The sequence below is a fragment of the Pseudonaja textilis genome, chromosome 2, assembly GCF_049901715.1.
Source record: "Pseudonaja textilis isolate UNSWEBS1 chromosome 2, rPseTex1.2, whole genome shotgun sequence".
Classification (NCBI taxonomy): Eukaryota; Metazoa; Chordata; class Lepidosauria; order Squamata; family Elapidae; genus Pseudonaja; species Pseudonaja textilis.
In genome coordinates, this window is record NC_141991.1 from 246,304,292 (window position 1) to 246,322,666 (window position 18,375).

The following is an 18,375-nucleotide window of genomic DNA, read 5'->3' on the forward strand; positions in this document are numbered from 1 at the left end:
CAAGATTATTCCTTTAATTGGTTTGATGAATGCAGGTAGTCCTCAACTTAACAAACAAAATTCGGTCCAAAATTTCCATTGCTAAGCAAGACAGTTAGAAAGCTTTCCTCCATTTTATACCCTTTCTTGCTGCTGTTTTTAGGCGAATCACTGCAATTGTCAACCCAGTTGTTAAACGAATGTGGCTTTCCCATTCTTGTTCAATTGTCAGAAGGCTGCCAAAGGAGAGCGTATGATCCCAGGTCACTGCAGCTGTCATAAATACAAGTCAGTTGCCAAATTGTCCAAGAAGCATCTTCAGCTCTTGATTCTCTCAATGACTCTCTAAAAGAATGCAAATGACCAGCTCTCTTCAAGAATATTTTTTTTTTCCTTTCCCCACTATCCAGTCAGAGCTAAAAACACTTCTTGGATGAGAAGCAAAACCTCTTCAAAAAAAAAAAGTCCAGTTGCCTCTTGAGAAAGTATCTTTGGAATAAAATCTGTGTCGATTTTGCTTCCTGGGTAACCTGATTTGTGTGGCTTGAAAAGAATCTTTAAAAACTTGCTTGAGATTGATGGGTGATTTATTTATTGCATTGTATTATGGGCCACCCACTTTTCCAAAAACAAGCCAACATTCTCTAAAACCAGAAGCAATCAATAAGTGGGTAGTATTGGGCAACCAACATCATCTTTCTCATAGCCTGATCACAAGTACAAGTGTTTAATACTTGTGTGCCAGTATCATAACATTTCACCTGACTAGCAGATATCCTATTTTAGCAGGGGTCTAAAATACCCATGAGAAGGCAATCAGTCATTAACCCTTCTGAGCCCATCTCCAGACCAGTTTACAGGTAGGTTATTATGATACTCCAATCAAGGTTGTTGTTAGTTGCGAAGCCATGTCTGACCCATCGCGACCCCATGGACAACAGTCCTCTAGGCTTTCCTCCCCTTTACCATCTTCTGGAGTCCATTTAAGCTCACACCAACTGCTTCAGTGACTCCATCCATCCACCTCATTCTCTGTCATCCCCTTCTTCTCCTTTTGCCCTCAATCTTTCCCAGCATTAGGCTCTTCTCCAGGGAGTCCTTCCTTCTCATGAGGTGGCCAAAGTCTTTGAGTTTCCTCTTCAGAATCTGGCTTTCTAAAGAGCAGTCTCCTCTGGGACTGACCGGTTGGATCGCCTTGCAGTCCAAGGGGCTCTCAGGAGTCTTTTCCAGCCCCATATGCCCAACTAACAGAATAATAGAGTTAGATAGAATAGATAGAGATAGAATTCTTTATTGGCCAAATATGATTGGACACACGAGGAATTTGTCTTGGTGTAAGTGCTCTCAGTGTACATAAAAGAAAAGATACATTTGTCAAGAGTCAAGAATCATAAGGTGCAACAGTTAATAATAGTCATAGGGCACAATAAGCAATCAAATCATACTTGGAAACAGTCAATATAAATCATAAGGATACAAGTGACACAGAATCATATAGTCACAAGTGGGAGGGGATGGATGATAAGGAGTGATGAGAAGATTAACAGTAATAGCAGTGCAGACTTTGTAAATAGTTGGACACTGTTGAGGGAATTATTTGTTTAGCAGAGTGATGGCGTTCAGGAACAAACTGCCCTTGTGTCCAGTTGTTCTGGTATGCAGTGCTCTATAGCGTCATTTTGAGGAAAGGAGTTGAAACAGTTTTTGTCCGGGATGTGAGGGGTAAATATTTTCACAGCCCTCTTTTGGACTCATGCAGCATACAGGTCCTCAATTGAAGGCAGATTGGTAGTAATTGTTTTTTCTGCAGTCCTAATTATCCTCTGAAGTCTTTGTCTGTCCTATTGGGTTGCAGAACCAAACCAGACAGTTATAGAGGTGCAGAGGACAGATTCAACCATTCTTCTGTAGAACTGTATCAGCAGCTCCTTGGACAGTTTGAGCTTTCTGAGTTGGCGCAGAAAGAACATTCTTTGTTGTGCTATTTTGATGGCATTTTTGAGGTTAGGTGTCCATGTTAGAAGGGATCTTGGAGACATCTAGTCCAACCTCCTGCTGAAGTATGAAACCCTATACTATTTCAGACAAGTCTCTTCTTTAAAACTTCCAGTGTTGGAGCAACCCCATAAATATTGGAACATTGCCATCATGTCACCCTTAGTCCAGCATCTCACAACGAGCCTTGTTTGGTCTCCCGAATGGCTTAACATACGAACTTTTTCTGGTTGGCGGAGAGACTTGAAATAATTGTGAGGGAAAGATAATCCTCAAAGATGATAAATTTTTCATGCTCTACGAGACTTGTTTTGCATCATGGATGGTTGGCTTCATAGAGAAGAAGGTAGGGCTGATTCTCAAAAAGTTTGTAATCCTAAGCAGCAATTATCCCCGAGAAGGAAGAAGAATAGGGAGGGCATTTGAAGAGAGAAGATTTGAAGGTAGGTAGGCTTTTGAGTTGCACAGAAATCTTCATTAAGTGTGCCTGGTGTTTATGATGGCTTTTGGTTTGAATGTATGCTTCATTAGGCTTTTCACGGCCTTTTAAAAATTAATTGCATTTCTCTTACTAGCTTTCATTTTTTCCCCCTTCTTGACTGCCCATTTTGAGTGAAAATGCGAGATGAATAGCTCATCTGATAAAATATAATGGATTCATTCTTGTAGGTGATGGGGTGTGTTAATAGACTGTTTATCAATGTAACAATTTTAAATCTTCCTGACATAAGTAAATTTTTCCCCTCATTGACTCATTTGGCAAGGAAAACTTGAAATTTATGGTTACAGTTATGTTGTATGAACAGAGCAAAAGTGTGTTATATTGTATACAAGAAAAACAAAAGATTTTTAAACAGAAACTTTAAACCTTATCACGACACAGAATGCTGCTCTAAAGTTGCCATCATGTTGTTTTAGAATGTACAGGTTAGCTGATCTTTACGAAAATCGATCCACAACTGTTGACCTTTTCATTAATAGTTGTGGATAGATTTTCCCAAAGACCAGCTAATCTCTCCCCTGTAACTCTAGGACAATAAACTATTTATCTAGCTAATGTACTTCCTGTCCTAATTCTAGGACAATGAAGGCCATGATCCCTTGGAATATAACTAGAAAATCTCACTATCTCAAGCATAGGTATAAATACAGAACAGAACAGAATAGAATAAAGCTGGAAGCGACCTTGGAGGTCTTCTAGTCCAACCCCCTGTTCAGGCAGGAAACCCTATACTATTGCAGACAAATCATTGTCTAATCTCTTCTTAAAAACTTCCAGTGTTGGTGCATTAACAACTTCTGGAGGCAGGTTGCTCCACTGATTAAATGTTCTGTCAGGAAATTTCTCCTTAGTTCTAGGTTGCTTCTCTCCTTGATTAGTTTCCACCTGTTGTTTCTTGTCCTGCCCTCTGGTGCTTTGGAGACTAGCTTGACTCCCTCTTCTTTGTGGCAGCCCCTGAGATATTGGAAGACTGCTATCCTGTCTCCCCTAGTCCTTCTTTTCAGTAAACTAAATACTCAATTCCAGCAACTGTTCTTTATATGTTTTAGTCTCCAGTCCCCTAGTCATTTTTAATCCTGGACTTATGTCCACAACTGAGCCCAAAATTTCTGTTGCTAAGCGAAACATTTGTTAAGTGAATTTTGCCCCCATTTTATGACCTTTCTTGCCACAGTTATTAAGTGAATCCCTGCAGTTGCTAAGTTAGTAAAGTAATTGTTAAGTGAATCTGGCTTCCCCATTGACTTTGCTTGTCCAAAGGTGGACGGTCATAAGTGTGAAAACATTCATAAGTCACTTTTTTTCAGTGCCGTCGTAACTTTGAACAGTCTCTCAAAGAACGCTTATAATTCTTGTTCATATCGTAGTAACACCTTCACTATCAATATTTGCTAATTTTATGTTGCGTACCTCTTTAACGTGCCACTGAAAACAATCGACTGGCATTTGCTTAGAGCAGCGCTATCATTGTTTTAATAAAGGAAGGAGGAACAAACCGGTTTTGCTATAAAAGTCAGCCAAGCTTCTGAACATACAAAATCGGCCTGCGGCATTCAGTGATCTCCAATTGGACAAAAGTGTGGACGTTAACCTGGTTTCCTTGTATTTTCCTCAGAGGATATCCGACTTGGAAGAAGAGAATGTCCTTCTGAAGGAAGAAAAAGAGGCACTGAACAACAAGATATTGGGTCAGTCAGAAGGTAGGCGGAAGTAGCAGGTGGCTTTATTCATATTGATAGCTAAATGAAAGGGTTTGTATTTTTTTTTTCCAATATGTGTTTATGAGTCTTTTCTCATCGGCTCCACTGTAAATAATAATCATTGTGGTAAATTTCAAACAGGTTGCCTTTTTCTCCGTCTGAGACATATTGCTTAAAATTTCTCCGGTGAAGGTGGATGGTTGTAACTATAAACTGATTTAATCACTGGAGTCCTGCGGAGGGGAGGGAATTGCATGGAATGAAACATCCTATGCTAAACACATCCTTTGTCCTGAAACTGCCTTGAAAAGTCAGCAGACGATTTAAAATCAGCCGTGTTCAAACCAAAATCCATTCGGTGTATTCAGGAAATGCGGGAGCAGCGCGACAGAAAATCTGTTTAACATAAAAGCGAGTTAAACGTTAACAAAGTCAAAGAGAGGAAAAATAAAAAAAAAACGAAAACAAGATGGAAATGTAAGCATTTGGTGTTTCTTTATTGAAGCGTTGTAGTCTGAAAATTGGCTAAAAGAAATGCATTTTCAGTGGCCTCATTTAGACATCAATTGACTCAACTGACCAAATCAATATTAGTTGAACTTTAGAGTTAATTTGTATGTTGTAGGCAGAGCGAGGATATGGAAGTGTTCCTTTCTACTTTAGAGGAAATTCATGCAATGCGAAAGTCAATAATACTCGAAGAAAGAATTACTTCCTTTTTTAAATGAAGTAATTGAAAAACAACCCCATTTTAAAAAAGTGTACCTGATTAACTGGCCTTCTAAAAGTCTTTGTGGGACTGTAAAAAAAAATTGTTCTGATTATAGGTTCCTGCTCTGTTCGTGAAGAGGCTCTGAACCATATACATTTATCAAATTTATAGGACACCCATTTCACCAATAAAGTAACTCTCAGTGGCCTATAAATGTTCTAAACCAGCAGTCCCCAACCTTCTTAGCTTGGCGGCCTGGCCCGGCACAAGAATGTCTGTGAGTGGCAGGAGCATATGCGCATGCACATCTTCATTTGTGTGAGCGGCAGGCACGCACGCCCTCCGCTTGCATGAATGGAGCTTTGCGCTTGAGCAGAAGGTGCGTGCGCCCATGTGCAAAGCTCCACTCGCACAAGCGGAGGGCGCTCATGCTTGTGTGAGAAGCTCCGTTTGTGCAAATGGAGTTTTGCGTGGGAGTGCAAGCATCCTCCGCTTGTGCGTGCAGAGCTTGGTACACGAGTGCAAGCACCCTCCACTCCCCAAGGTGGAGCTTCATGCGTGCAGACTCTTGATCCGCCATTTGAGCAAGTGGAGGTTCACGCGCATGCGCTTGCCCATCTCTCCCTCCTCCTGGTTTTGAACACGCCTTGGCCCGGCGATTGGGGACCCCGGTTACAAGTCATTTATGATGCTAGCAAAGTAGACCTAAGAATGTAAGCTGACAGGCGGTTCGTTTTGAGAGCACTAACCAGTTTGTTTCCATTCTGGACTGTGGTTATTTTATTTAGTGTATGGCATAGAACACCATGGAAAGGGGCAATACAGTTATATAGAAGGAGCACGTAATAATATGATACATATATGATGGGAAGGCGTAATCAATTTTGTAAGGTTTGAGCAGGGGTGTCAAACTCAAGGCCCCGGGTGCCGGATCCAGCCTGCAGGGTGCTTAGGTCTGGCCCGCGGGACTACTCTGAAAACAGTGGAGGACTGAGGCGCAGTGCTTCTGCCAGCGAAAACAGAGCATGCACCCCACCCCACCCCAGCTCCATTTTCGCTGGCAGAGAGTTCCAGGAGGCCGTCACAGCGGAAAATGGAGCTTAGGAGCCCATTTTCGCTGGCAGAGCTCTCGGGCCACCACAGGCACCTCCAACACGAGTGATGTCGAGCTGGCCACACCCACACTGCCCCCGAGGTCAAACACAACCCCGATGCAGCCCTCAATGAAATCGAGTTTCACCTCCCTGGGTTTGAGGAATTCATTGGACTGCAGTGAACATTACCAATAGACACGCTGTCAGGGTTCCAGAATGTGTCCGGTTTAATCAGTAACTCCGAGACAAACGCATGCTGTCCGGTTAAAAGCTAGATCCACAGGTTACTCTCCAGGTCAGAGAGGGTGATCCACTGTTTTTGGTGCCTTTCAAGATTCTTTCTTTTTTTTTTTTTATAAGATGAATTTGCCAAAAATGCAGTTGAAGAAAACCTGATGAAGAAGGAGCTTGATGAGGAGAGGGTCCGTTACCAGAATCTTGTCCAGGAATATTCACGGCTGGAGCAGAGATTTGAGAATCTGAGTGATGAGATGACTCTCATCAAGGTAATGGGAAAGTATTTTTACCTTAATGTCATAATGAGATGCCTATAGATAGTATGCTGACATTTTGGGTAAGCTCACTGTCAATTAGCAATAATATTTAGGCGTATATACTATCTTATAGGACACGGTAGCTCGGTGGCTAAGATGCTGAGCTTGTTGATCAGAAGGTCGGCAGTTCAGTGGTTCGAATCCCTAGTGCCATGTAATGGAGTGAGCTCCCGTTACTTGTCCCAGCTTCTGCCAACCTAGCAGTTTGAAAGCATGTAAAAATGCAAGTAGAAAAATAGGGACCACTTTGATGGGAAGGGAACAGCGTTCTGTGGGCCTTGGCCGTTCACAGTCATGCCGGCCGCTTGACCATAGAAATATCTTCAGGCAGCGCTGTCTCTTCAGCTTAGAAATGGAGATGAGCACCACCCCCTAGAGCCGGAAACAACTAGCATGCATGTGTGGAAGAATCTTTACCTTTGCTACCTTACAGTAGTTTATAGCACTCTGGGAGATTTGCAATTTAAGCATTATTTACATGTTGTCCCCAACCAGAGGTGGTATTCAACAGGTTCTGACCAGTTCTGGAGAACCAGTAATGGAAATTTTGTGTAGTTCTGAATTCCACCTCTGATTGGCCCCATCTCCATGTATTCTCTGCCTCCCGAGTCCCAGCTGATCGGCTGGGTCTTCTTTTGTTGCCCTGCACAGGAGAACAGAACTGGAAAGCAGGTTAGTAAGGTGGGGAGAGAATGGTGATTTTACAGTATCCTTCCCCTGCCACGCCACCAAGCCAAGCCATGCCCACAGAACTGGTAGTAAAAAAATTTTGAATCCCACTTCTCAACAAACTGGGTCCTCATTTTACCAACCAAGGATGGAGGCCTGAATCAACCTTGAGCTCCATCATAATCCAGGCTGTGGACAGAGTTTGTCTAAAATACTGTACTTTAATCTCTGCGTCATCAAGGCTCTGCTGATGTTGTAGATGTGGCCTGTTTGCAATTTTTAGGGCTAATGCTGATATTAGCTATAGTGATAGCCAGGTGTGCAGGAAAGATGTTCTGTTGCACTTTGGTTCAGTTGGATGGAACCTGATTCTGGTTGTATAAATGATTTTATAAGGACAACTTAAGCCAGTGGCAATTTAGGCTTTATATCAAGGGTCCTCAAACTTGGCAAGTTTAAGACTTGTGGACGTCAACTCCCAGAATTCCTGAGCTAACATGACTGGAGGGGGAATTCTGGGAGTTGAAGTCTACCAGTCTTAAAGCTGTCAAGTTTGAAGACCCCTGTTTTATATTGAGCTGTCTAACCTTGGAAACTTTAAAACTTGTGGACTTCAAAGCCCCCCAGAATTCTGGGAGTTGAAGTCCACAATCTTGACAAAGTTAGACACTCCTGCTTTTTACAATCTAACCCTAAAAGGTATGGACTGGCCAGTCAAAATGCTGCCTTCATCTTGCTTTGATTGGTTTGGCTAATCAAATGTTGCATTCATCTGCTGCACAAGACTTCTGGCCAACATCTAGGACAGTTCCATCTGCCCTTGTGACAGCACAGTTGAATTCCAAGACCATACTTGGGCACCTTCTCATGGTGAGACATCACCATGGCACGCATGGCCCCTACCGTGATTTATATTTCTTCTTCACCTTTCCCTTTGGAGACCACCAAGTGCCTTAGCCAACATCTGGTGATCGATCACCTGTATGGATTCAGTAGCCAGATCAGCAGCTCCTTCTTCTCATCCATGTACTGTCTCCATACAAAAGTGTCAAGAAAATCCTTTGCCTCCAGTCTTATATTGGGTGCCAGTTTGACTTGACTTTTTTTTTTCCTGCTTGGTGGTAGTGAGGTAGCTTCATCCCTTTTAAACAATTCTTAGAGAGCTTTTTTCTGGGTAGATGCGTAGAAATTATCTGCCCAAGGTCTCTGCTTCCAAAGTTGGTGAAGAATTTTAAAAAGTCATTTGGTCTGAGCTTTAATTTAGATTTTAATTACACCCATGAGGAATGTGAGAAATGTGCAAACAAGAGGCTCCATGTCTTTATCCTCTGCTGTCTATAAATACATTTGAACCTTTTCCTGGATATAGTAAATTAAGCATCTTAATGCCTGACAGTCTGTTTATCACTTGGGACTTCCTTGGTCACAGTTACATCTGCTGTGATGCTTGGATGGTGATAGGAGGCCCGTGTGGAATAGAGGTGTCAACGTCTCCTCTAATGTGGGTTTTGTGCATCAGCCAAGTGACCTCACATCAGCCTAGTGTAATGTCAACACTGTTGTCTCCTAAAAAGAAATATAGAGACTCCTGTTGTTGTGTCTAAGTAAAAACAGTCACGATCTCAAGAAAGATCAACTTGACAGCATTCTAAGCCGTTCGGAGAACCGGTTGTTAGAAGAAATTACTGTCCTAATCCTGTAGGGAAGGCAGGAAGGAAACATTCTGGTGTTGCTTGCAGAAACTGCCTCTCTGTTAACCCTTATTACATTCTTAGCAGGACTAGACTTCCTGTCTCAGGAACTTCTCTGGAGTTTTTTTCCCCTCCTTTGCTGGTACTTTGCTTGTGTGGAGTCACCATTCAAAGTTACAATGGCACTGAAAAAAGTGACTTATGACCCTTTTCCCCACTTACGACAGTTGCAGCATCCCCACAGTCATGTGAGGCCAGGCGAGGAGATGCGTGCCTCGATGTGAATGATGTTGAGTTGGCCACATCCACCCAGTCACATGACCACCAAGCCACGCCCACCAACTAAGCCACACCCACAGAACTGGTTGTTAAAAAATTTGAATCCCACCCCTGATAATTGCCCAGTTGTAGCTTACGGTTTAGCCCTCGACTTAACGATCAAAATTGAGCCCAAAATTTCTGTTGCTGAATGAGATATGTGTTAAGTGAGTTTTGCCCCATTTTAGAACCTTTCTTGCCCCAGTTGTTAAGTGAATCGCTGCACTTGATAAGTTAGTAACCCGGTTGTATAGTGAATCTGGAATCCCCATTGACTTTGCTTGTCAGAAGGGTGCAGAAAGTGATCATGTGACCCTGAGACACTGCAACGGTCATAAGTATGAACCAGTTGCCAAGCACCTGAATTTTAATCCTGTGGCCATGGGGATGCCACAAAGCTCATAGCTGAAGAATGGTCGTGCCCCTTTTTTCAGTGCCATTGTAACTTTGAACGGTCAGTAAATGAACTATTTGGCAGCTGAATTTCAAAGCTTGGCACACAAATTTATGCATTCATCAAAGGCTTGTTTTCTTGTGTATCGTTTATTTTTTTTAAATCAATCTTCGTTATAGTACTAATTGGCCTGTCTTAGTTCTAAGTCCATCTAACACAGTTTTGCCCTTTGGATAGCAAAGCCCAGGACACAGAAGAAACCCATCAAACCAGAGCAGCTTGGAATCGGATTCCAACTACCCATCCATTTCTACATCTGAGATAGGCGATACGGAGGATGCAATACAGCAGATAGAGGTACGGAAATAGAAATAAAACAGAAATTCTCCTGCAGAGGCAAAAGTAGATGTGGTTGCCATCCAAGTAATCTCTGGTGACCTCTTTATCTGTGCTGAACGACCCCCAGTTCTCACCCAACCTGGTGAAGATGGCGAGGTAAAGAACTCTAATTTAAACCCACTATGGCGATTTGAACGTGCCGTTCTTAAGCTATATGATTGAACAGAAGATAAAATCCTGGAGCAGCAAGCATTACAACCTCAGCTTTGCACTGAGAGAAACGGTCCTGGTTTTGTTTCTTTTTAATTAGCCAATTATGGAGGATTACTGTTTTAAATGAATGCTTTTCCTAGAGATTCAAAGCTGTGCATAGAGCACAATAAGCAATAATGTTTTTAGAAGAAAGGCCAGCATTTCCTAGGGATATATTTATATAGCTTTGCTTTCCAAAGAGTTATAAGTTCTTTTCTTGCAATGTTTGCACACAAGGCATTCAAGTGTCAAGTTCCAATATATCCTAGACCTTTTAAAAAGCTTCTACGGTTGAAGTTGCACACAGGAAGCTAGTGTGTGAATTAAAATTACTTAAGAGTTCCTCCATGTTTCGGTTCCCTTGTCAAACCTGGCCTTGAAACTGTGAAATTCTGCCTTGCGTTGGTTAGAATCCCATTGCGACCCACTTAATTAATATGGCCACTCATCTCACATACAACACTGTTTTAAAATAGAATGAAAAGACAGCCAATAATTAAAAACATAAATAACACAAGACGGTGTAAGATAGCACCCAAGAATAATCACTTCAAAATCAATATAAACAGAAAGCAGGTTCAGCTGTACTATCAAGGCCCCAGGATTGATGGCAAAGCTAAGTTTTTAACGCCTTATGAAAGCTCAGCTGAACTGGGGCAAGTTGCTTGGGAAACGATGTGCGGAAAGCTGGAATGCCACAGCAGAAAAGATGTTCCTCCTGGGACCCACTAAATCTGGAGATTCCAAACTTTTAATACTTGTGGGCTTTAACTCCCAGAATTCCTCAGCCAGCCAAGTTTGGACCCCTGCATTAGATCTTTGGTTTTTCAACCTTGGCAACTGTGGTATAGATGTATGGACTTCAACTCCCAGAGTTCCCCAGCCTGCATGGCTGGCTGGGGAGATCTGGGAGTTGAAGTCCACGCATCTTAAAAGTGGAGTATTGCACCAGATGGGACTCTCTTGCAGAAAGGACCTCCTGCCATATCTAAAGGAATGGGTTAACACCATGGAGGAGAGATGATCCTGAAAGTGACCTGGTCCCAAGCCACACATGACACATGAAACCTTTTCTTGCATACATACACAGAACTTTTCTTAAGGTCCTTTCACAACTTCGTTGTGTATGAGCCTCATTTAAATTTCCTTCTACACATAGGAGACCACAGTAATACCACAAGCAATAGCATTTAGACTTACATACCGCTTTCACAGTGCTTTACAACCCTCTCTAAGCAGTTTTACAGAGTCAGCCTACTGCCCACAATAATCTGGGTCCTCATTTTACCCACCTCGGAATGCTGGAAGGCTGAATCAACCTTGCATCCGGTGAGATTCAAACTGCTAAATTGCAGTCAGCCGGCAGTCAGCAGAAGTAGCCTGCAGTACTGCATTCTAACCACTGCGCCACCATGACTCACAGGAATTATAGAGGATACAAACAGGTCTGGGAAGCCTTCCCCCATATTGGAAATGTCCTAGTCACCTATTACATTTGTTTGGAGCATGGTGCAATTTTGGACTCCCTGTTTAGCCAAAAAGAGTTGAAATATCTAGAGACACATAAACTGCCTCTTCAAAGATACCCAACCATTTTTTACTTCCAAGTCCCGTTTTGCAAAAGAAAACTGAACTGCATATTCTTTTTCAAATAAGTTCTGCTTATTTGTGGGTCGTTCTCAATGATTCTCAGTGGAGCAACACCTTCTCCAAGCTTCCAGAGAGCCGGTGTCTTCTCCGTTGCTTCACCTTTCTTTCCTATTGTTAGCTATTCCTATTCCTCCGTAGGAAGTTGGCTTGGAGAAGGCAGCCATGGACATGAGCCTCTTCCTAAAACTTCAGAAGAGAGTGCGGGAACTTGAACAGGAGAGAAGAAAGTTGAAGACTCAGCTGGAAAAGAAAGAGAATGAAAGCAAGAAACCCCAGGTAGAGCCAGAATTGATTTTGACTTACCATAGGCATGTCTGGAAAAAGAAATATTAAAATGTGTATTGTGGGCTTACAGATTGAACCACATGTTGTAGTGAAAGAAACCCTCGTCTTATATTTAACAATGCCTCTAAAAATTAAGGGAAATGAAACTTTGCTATGTTTTTACATTTCAACGTGTTCCCTCTAGTCCTGAACTCCATTCCAAGGTTGCCTGCTGTATGACTGGAAGGAGGGAGAGTTCATAATATCACCTGTAGTTATGATAGAAGGATAGCAGTTGGGGATAAGTACCCACAACAGCCGACATTTTAATTATTTATTTCCCTTAGCGAGGTTGTAAATATTAATAAAGATAGACCTTGACTTACAACCATTTGTTTAGCAATCATTGTTTAGCAATCATTAGCAAACTGTAATCACCAGTTACAGCCGTGGTAAAAAAATTGACTTACAGTTAGTTCTCACACTGATGGTCACGTGAGAAAAATTCTGGTGCTTGGTATTTATGACAGTTGCAGCATCCTGAGGTCATGTGATCACCATTTGTGACCTTCCCATGTGGCTTCTGAAAAGCAAAGTCAACGGGGGGAGCCAGATTTGTTTAACAATCGTGTGATTCACTTAGCAACTAAAGCAGTTCACTTAATAACCATGCCCCCCCAAAATGTAAAATTTGGTTGAACTCACTTAAGAACCACCTTTAGCAAATTCTGGTCATAAGTCAAAGACTACCTATAAAGGACCCCTAGAAAGTGTCAATATGCTTTTGGAGGAGCAATGAGTTTTGCACCCCGATCCAAAAATGTCTTGAAAATCAAATTCCCAAATGATGAGAGACAATTGTTTAAGGATCCAATGTCAAGAGCTGGGGACATCAGGAGATTCAGATAGTTCATTCAACTGAGTATAAAGATTTGTTGCAAGCTCTCTACAAGAATCTGGCCAACTAACAGTTGAGATCTCAGTGGGAAATAAGAGAGGTATTCATGGTGGAGTGGACTTAGATCTTGTGGGCACGCAGGAACTCATGATTTATGATGTATTTGACACCTCCCTCTGGCTGAGCCTGCTACATCAACAATTGCATTTCACTGGGTTTTTTTTTCAGATTCCCTTCTTACTTTATAACCTATCTTGCCTCTATGCTTCATTCCAAAGTAGCAATTGCTTTTCATGTCACTCCTATATTTGGATGATGTCAGGGAGATGGGCAGCTTCAGATTTTGATAAATAAAATTTGCCTTCGTTTGTGAGAAATAAATAAAACGATGAATTTGCAATCCCCATTGAGCCCAGAATAGAAAATGGATGCAGTGTAGATTACTGTTGAGCATAGAACAGAAATGGATATTAACGTTTGAGAAATCTTATAATTGAAAGTGTCCTAACCTGCTGTTTATTATTATTATTTTCTACAAAACGTTGGAGAACTGGCACTTTTAGAAAGAGTTTTGCCATCCCCTCAGATGGTTTCAGTAGACTGGTGCAATACTGCCTTTTGTAGCAACCAAGATTAAAAGTGCAGGGTACAAAATGAACTGAATCTAATGGTGCCATTCCGGTATACTTGGAACCGCCCCATTTAAGACTGTAAATGTAAGCTCCATACTGAAATATGTTAGCAACCTCAGCATCTCTCTCCCCTGAAGAGCTTTCTTTTCACCAAGCTTCTCTTCCAGAATATTATTGCAGGAGTTGAGAGGATGCTTGTTCTTTTTATAATATGGAGAGATCTTTTCTTCCCTGTTGCCCCATCCATAATATCTGCATCCTGAGATGCCTACACTTTAGATTTGTGAGTGTTGGTTAGAAATACATCCAGAATTATGACCGTGAGTTCTATTGCTGCGTCTTCTGGGCAGGAATGCACAGTCTCTATTGAAATGATTTATCTCGCTGTAGGGTTAATGAGCTTGGCCATGATTCCCTGGCTGTCATGAAATCCAAGTTATACCAATTGTATTTCCTGGCCATTGGGAAATTTAGATCTGACTCTTGCGTTGGCTCTTGATAGATTGAGGCCAGGTGATGAAAAAGGCAGCATCAAATTGAACGCCAGTACTTGCTCTGCTTCTTACAGTTAAATTTTGCAGTAGCTGGAGTTTTCAGATGCAGAATTTTATTAAGGGAAATATTCAGCTGTTCTTGCAAGAGCTATGTAAATAGGGGGTTATGGTCTTGTTCATTTCCAGCATGTTGGAGTTCTCTTAAAAAAGATTCCATGTCAAAGTTGGGTTGCATTTCTTGGCATCTTAATTTTTTGTCATTCATGTCAGAAGCACCAAGGCACTTGCAGGTTGAAAGGATTAGCTGGTGACATCACCATTGCCTGGGAGACACCTGGTTGGGAGCACCTTTCATGCCTCTCTTAATGTGCCCAACTAGGTGGTATGTCAGGGAATTGCATAGCAGCTGTCCGGATGATGTTGGAGACACTAACACAAACTTGTAGTCTTTTATATAAATATATTTAACATTTAAAGTTACAGCAGTCTTTGTCATCATCCAGAAAAGGAAGATAGTCAGGGACACAGGAAATCATGAGGTAAATTAATCAATCTACAGAACACCCAGAAGAAGAAGGGAAAAAAGGAAAACTCCCCCTTTATACTTACAGCAACCAATCACAGCGTAGATTGCCTCATTCATGAGTCAGCACTCTCTAACAGTGAGACCTGACTTATTGTACACTTTACTTTTCCAGCTAGTAAATTCAATATCCTAACATGGTACCCATCTCTCTACTTGCAGTTGCACAGTTTTGAACTGCTAGGTTGGCAGGAGCTGCAGCGAATGACAGGAACTCACCCCGTCATGCAGCAGCACTCGAACGCGGGCTTGTTGATCAGTAACCTAACTGTGAAAGATATTTGTATTATGTGAGCCCTGAGGCATATTTGTATTAGGACTTTTTCAAATGATACTACGCCAGTTTGATGTAGTGGTTAAGGCCTCAGGCTAGAAACTGGAAGACTTGTGAGTTCTAGTCCTGCCAAAGGCAGGAAGACGGCTGAGTGATTTGCTCATGTCCTCTTACAGTGTCCTTTTTATGATACCCCCAAATGTGATCTGATCTCCCCAACCAACTCCAAATAGGAAATGATCAGGGAGTCACTTTCTCTCAGCTCCAAGAAAGAGGCTGTGGCAAGCTACTTCTGAAAAACCTTACTTAGGGGCTTATTTCCCTGTGAATTGAGTGATAATGTAGAAGGTTGAGAGTAAGAAAATGCAAAAAGTGAGCTCACCAGGACTTTCCACCAGTCTACGAGGGCAGAAGAGAGAAGAATGGAGGAAACCTTGGGCTAGTCTACTTCAACAGAAGGAATAAGCAATGGAATTCAATAACAGCACATATTGTCTACCTTGCCACAGCTTTGATGACAACTCTGACAGCAGGAGGAAGTGGCTACAACTCCGTGGAAAAAGCCATCATTTTAAAGCAGAAGACTGCAGATTTAAGCTTCAGCCCTTAACAGAGTTAAGCTGTAGTTTCTCTCTAGAGAAAAGATGGAAAGAAGCTGTTGTGGTTCGCCGTCTGCCTGTGCAGACGGCAGCAGAATCGGACAGTGAGGAAGAATGGGGACCAGTCTGGGAGTCTGGGGAGGACTCAGATGAGGGTCCTGCATCGGATGCAGAGATGGGGCCAGGACCATCTGGGAATTGTGTGCTGACACCGAAGCCTCCAGAGTCTGGCAGCAGCGAGGCTGAGGAACAAGGGGATCCTGTTCCCAGTGCGCGTGTGCGCAGAGCTGCTTGAAGGCGAGAGCAGCTGAAACAAAAGGGGCGACTCAGGAGTAAGGCTGGGAGGCGATTGGCCCTCCCATAAGATATAAAGGAAGGGCAAAGGTAGAGAAACCTTTGCAGGAAGCAAAGTCGTTCGCTCTGTTTGGATTAAACCTTGAAGTGCTGTGTGGACTTTGTACTTCGGTTGGCTTTTTACAGTTAATTTGGCACTCTAATTGTTGGCAGCAATTGAAAGGAGATAAAAGTGGGTGCCCATCTCGAGAGATTGTTCGGGACTCATTAAGGGCTGGGAATGGACATAATTCCCAGCGATGAAATAAAACAAGAGTTGTTTGGACTAAGTGCGTGCCTAATGATGCTCTCAGGAACTCTTGGTCAGAACAGAAGCAGCCACCCCTTAGATTTTGTTAGGGTGATCGTCTATTGGCAGCAATAGCAAAGACCATGCAACTTTTCTAGTCCAAATGTATCAGGATTTCCAGTTCCAGGATTTGCAGGCAACACCACGGTTTGCAATCCCAAAGTGCAAGAAAGAGACAAGATAGGGGCAACTTAGAGAGTATTGGGCATAGCAGTTTCATAAGATGAAGTCCACTGGGCTCACCCCCTGTAGCATCACCTTTTCCTGCAATGGCCAGATAGTAAATTGGGGTTGACGGTTCTTGACAACCTGCATTTGCTTCTCCAGAATTGATATAACGTCTCTTGGGAATCAAGTAAACCAGAGCTTTGCCTCCCCTCAGAATGTCTGCTGACTCTTAATCGGTGCTGACAGGCTGAAAAAGAAAAAGTCCTTGTGTGCTTCCTTCCAGATTTCTTATCTCTCCGTGAAAGGCAAATGTCCTTTTTTGCTATGTGTTATGGATGGTGACAGTTCTGCTATACTACCTCCAGCCTCCACTAGTCAAGTTTCTCCTTCAGTGGCTGACCCTTTCTTTTGGGAGGCCTTCTTTTTAGAAATTCTGCTTGTCCTACAGCATCAGTCACTTCTGCTTTGTTTTGGGCTTTTCTGGCGCAAAAAAGAATCATTTATTTAACAGAACGCTCATCACAATCGGAGTCCTTGGGGAGCAGCCTTCCCGCTTCTTTTTGCGATGCATTTTTTATTAATGTTGACAAACAGAAGCAACAACAGCCGAAACTGGAAAGGAAAACGCCCCACAACTTTTGAATTCTCTGTTGCAGAAAATCAAATGTATTGGAAGTGTGAAGTTGTAGAACTCAAGATATCATCATAGGCCCTACTCTGGCAAGTGGCTGTGTTGGCTAGAGTAGTTGCAGTTGGAGGCTTGAAGGTTTCCTATTACTGAACGTAGCTCTGCAGTAACTCGTAACTCTAACTCTAAAATCCCAGAAGGATTATCACATTCCTGAGTCAGTTGCAGTAGAGTTTTATATAATACTAGCTCAATACCCGTGCTTTGCTATGAAACTATGTGGTCGGGCTTAGTTTTGGGGGAGGAAAATAAAGGGGGGGAAATTTCTGCCTCTGCCTACCAGCATCCATCGGTATTCATCTGGCTAGCATCCTGTCAGTGTGAGAGAAAGTTGAGGGCTGTTTGGAAACTGAAACAGTATTTGCTGTGTGAACAAGAAGGAGACAGCAAGGAGCCTGGGTGTGGCTTAGCTCAACTGTTCTGTACTAAAGCTGCTTGGTGCTCTGAAACTGAAACTCCTCTCCTCTGCTTGTGTTTTGATTTGGAACAGATTTCTTTTCAGGTGGGGAGGGGGAGTAGAACTCCTTAGCATCAGAGCGTGTTGATAATAATAATATAGGAAGTACTAATGGTCATTTTGAAAAATCCTTTCTTAGTGAGCCCCTAGAAGCCAAGAAGAACATGCGTGCCAAATTTCAAGTTTGTAAGCTTTACGGTTCTGTAGATTTTGTGACGATGCGTGAGTGGTATTTTGCTTTTATACAGAGAGACTAAAGACTAACCAAGTACAGTAGTGTAAGAGTTTGTGGAATCAATCTAATTCATGATGTTAATGGTCTTCCAGCAGCAGTTCTTGAGGGTCAATTTAAGAATATTCCACCCAGTAAAAGATTGCAATACAATAGAAATACTGGCACATATTTTTATGAAATATCAGTTCTGTATCAATGTACGTAACATTGTGGTAGTTTCCAACACAAAACTAACCAGATTTTCTGGACAACTTCTATATAGCAATAATAATAGCACAGATTTATATGCCATCCCATAGTGCTTTGCAGCCCTCTCCATAAGTAGTTTATAGAGTCAGCCTATTGGCCCCCAACAATCTGGGTCCTCATTTTTACCCAACTCGGAAGGATGGAAGGCTGAGTCAACCTTGAGCCAGTGAGAATTGAACTGCACTCAGCAGAAGTACTTTGCAATATGGCATTCTAACCACTGAGCCAGCAATGTTAATACAGATAGCACTTGACTTACAAACATTTGTTTAGTGACCATTCAGTGTTACAACAGAACTGAAAAAAGTGAGCTATGACCATTTTTCACACTTACAAGTAATG

The 18,375-nt window shown here is 42.3% G+C and overlaps 1 protein-coding gene across 4 annotated transcripts in view; it reads left to right on the top strand.

The window, feature by feature from the left end:
• The window catches only part of MYO5B (myosin VB), a 297,420-nt gene that overhangs the window by 221,775 nt on the left and 57,270 nt on the right, over positions 1–18,375 (top strand). For all 4 annotated transcript variants that reach the window (XM_087927512.1, XM_026714934.2, XM_087927513.1 and 1 more), the window contains exons 23-26: positions 4,092–4,176; positions 6,343–6,488; positions 9,846–9,965; positions 11,988–12,125. In XM_087927512.1, coding sequence (XP_087783638.1) covers positions 4,092–4,176; positions 6,343–6,488; positions 9,846–9,965; positions 11,988–12,125 — 489 coding nt within the window. The remainder of the gene's footprint in view (positions 1–4,091; positions 4,177–6,342; positions 6,489–9,845; positions 9,966–11,987; positions 12,126–18,375) is intronic.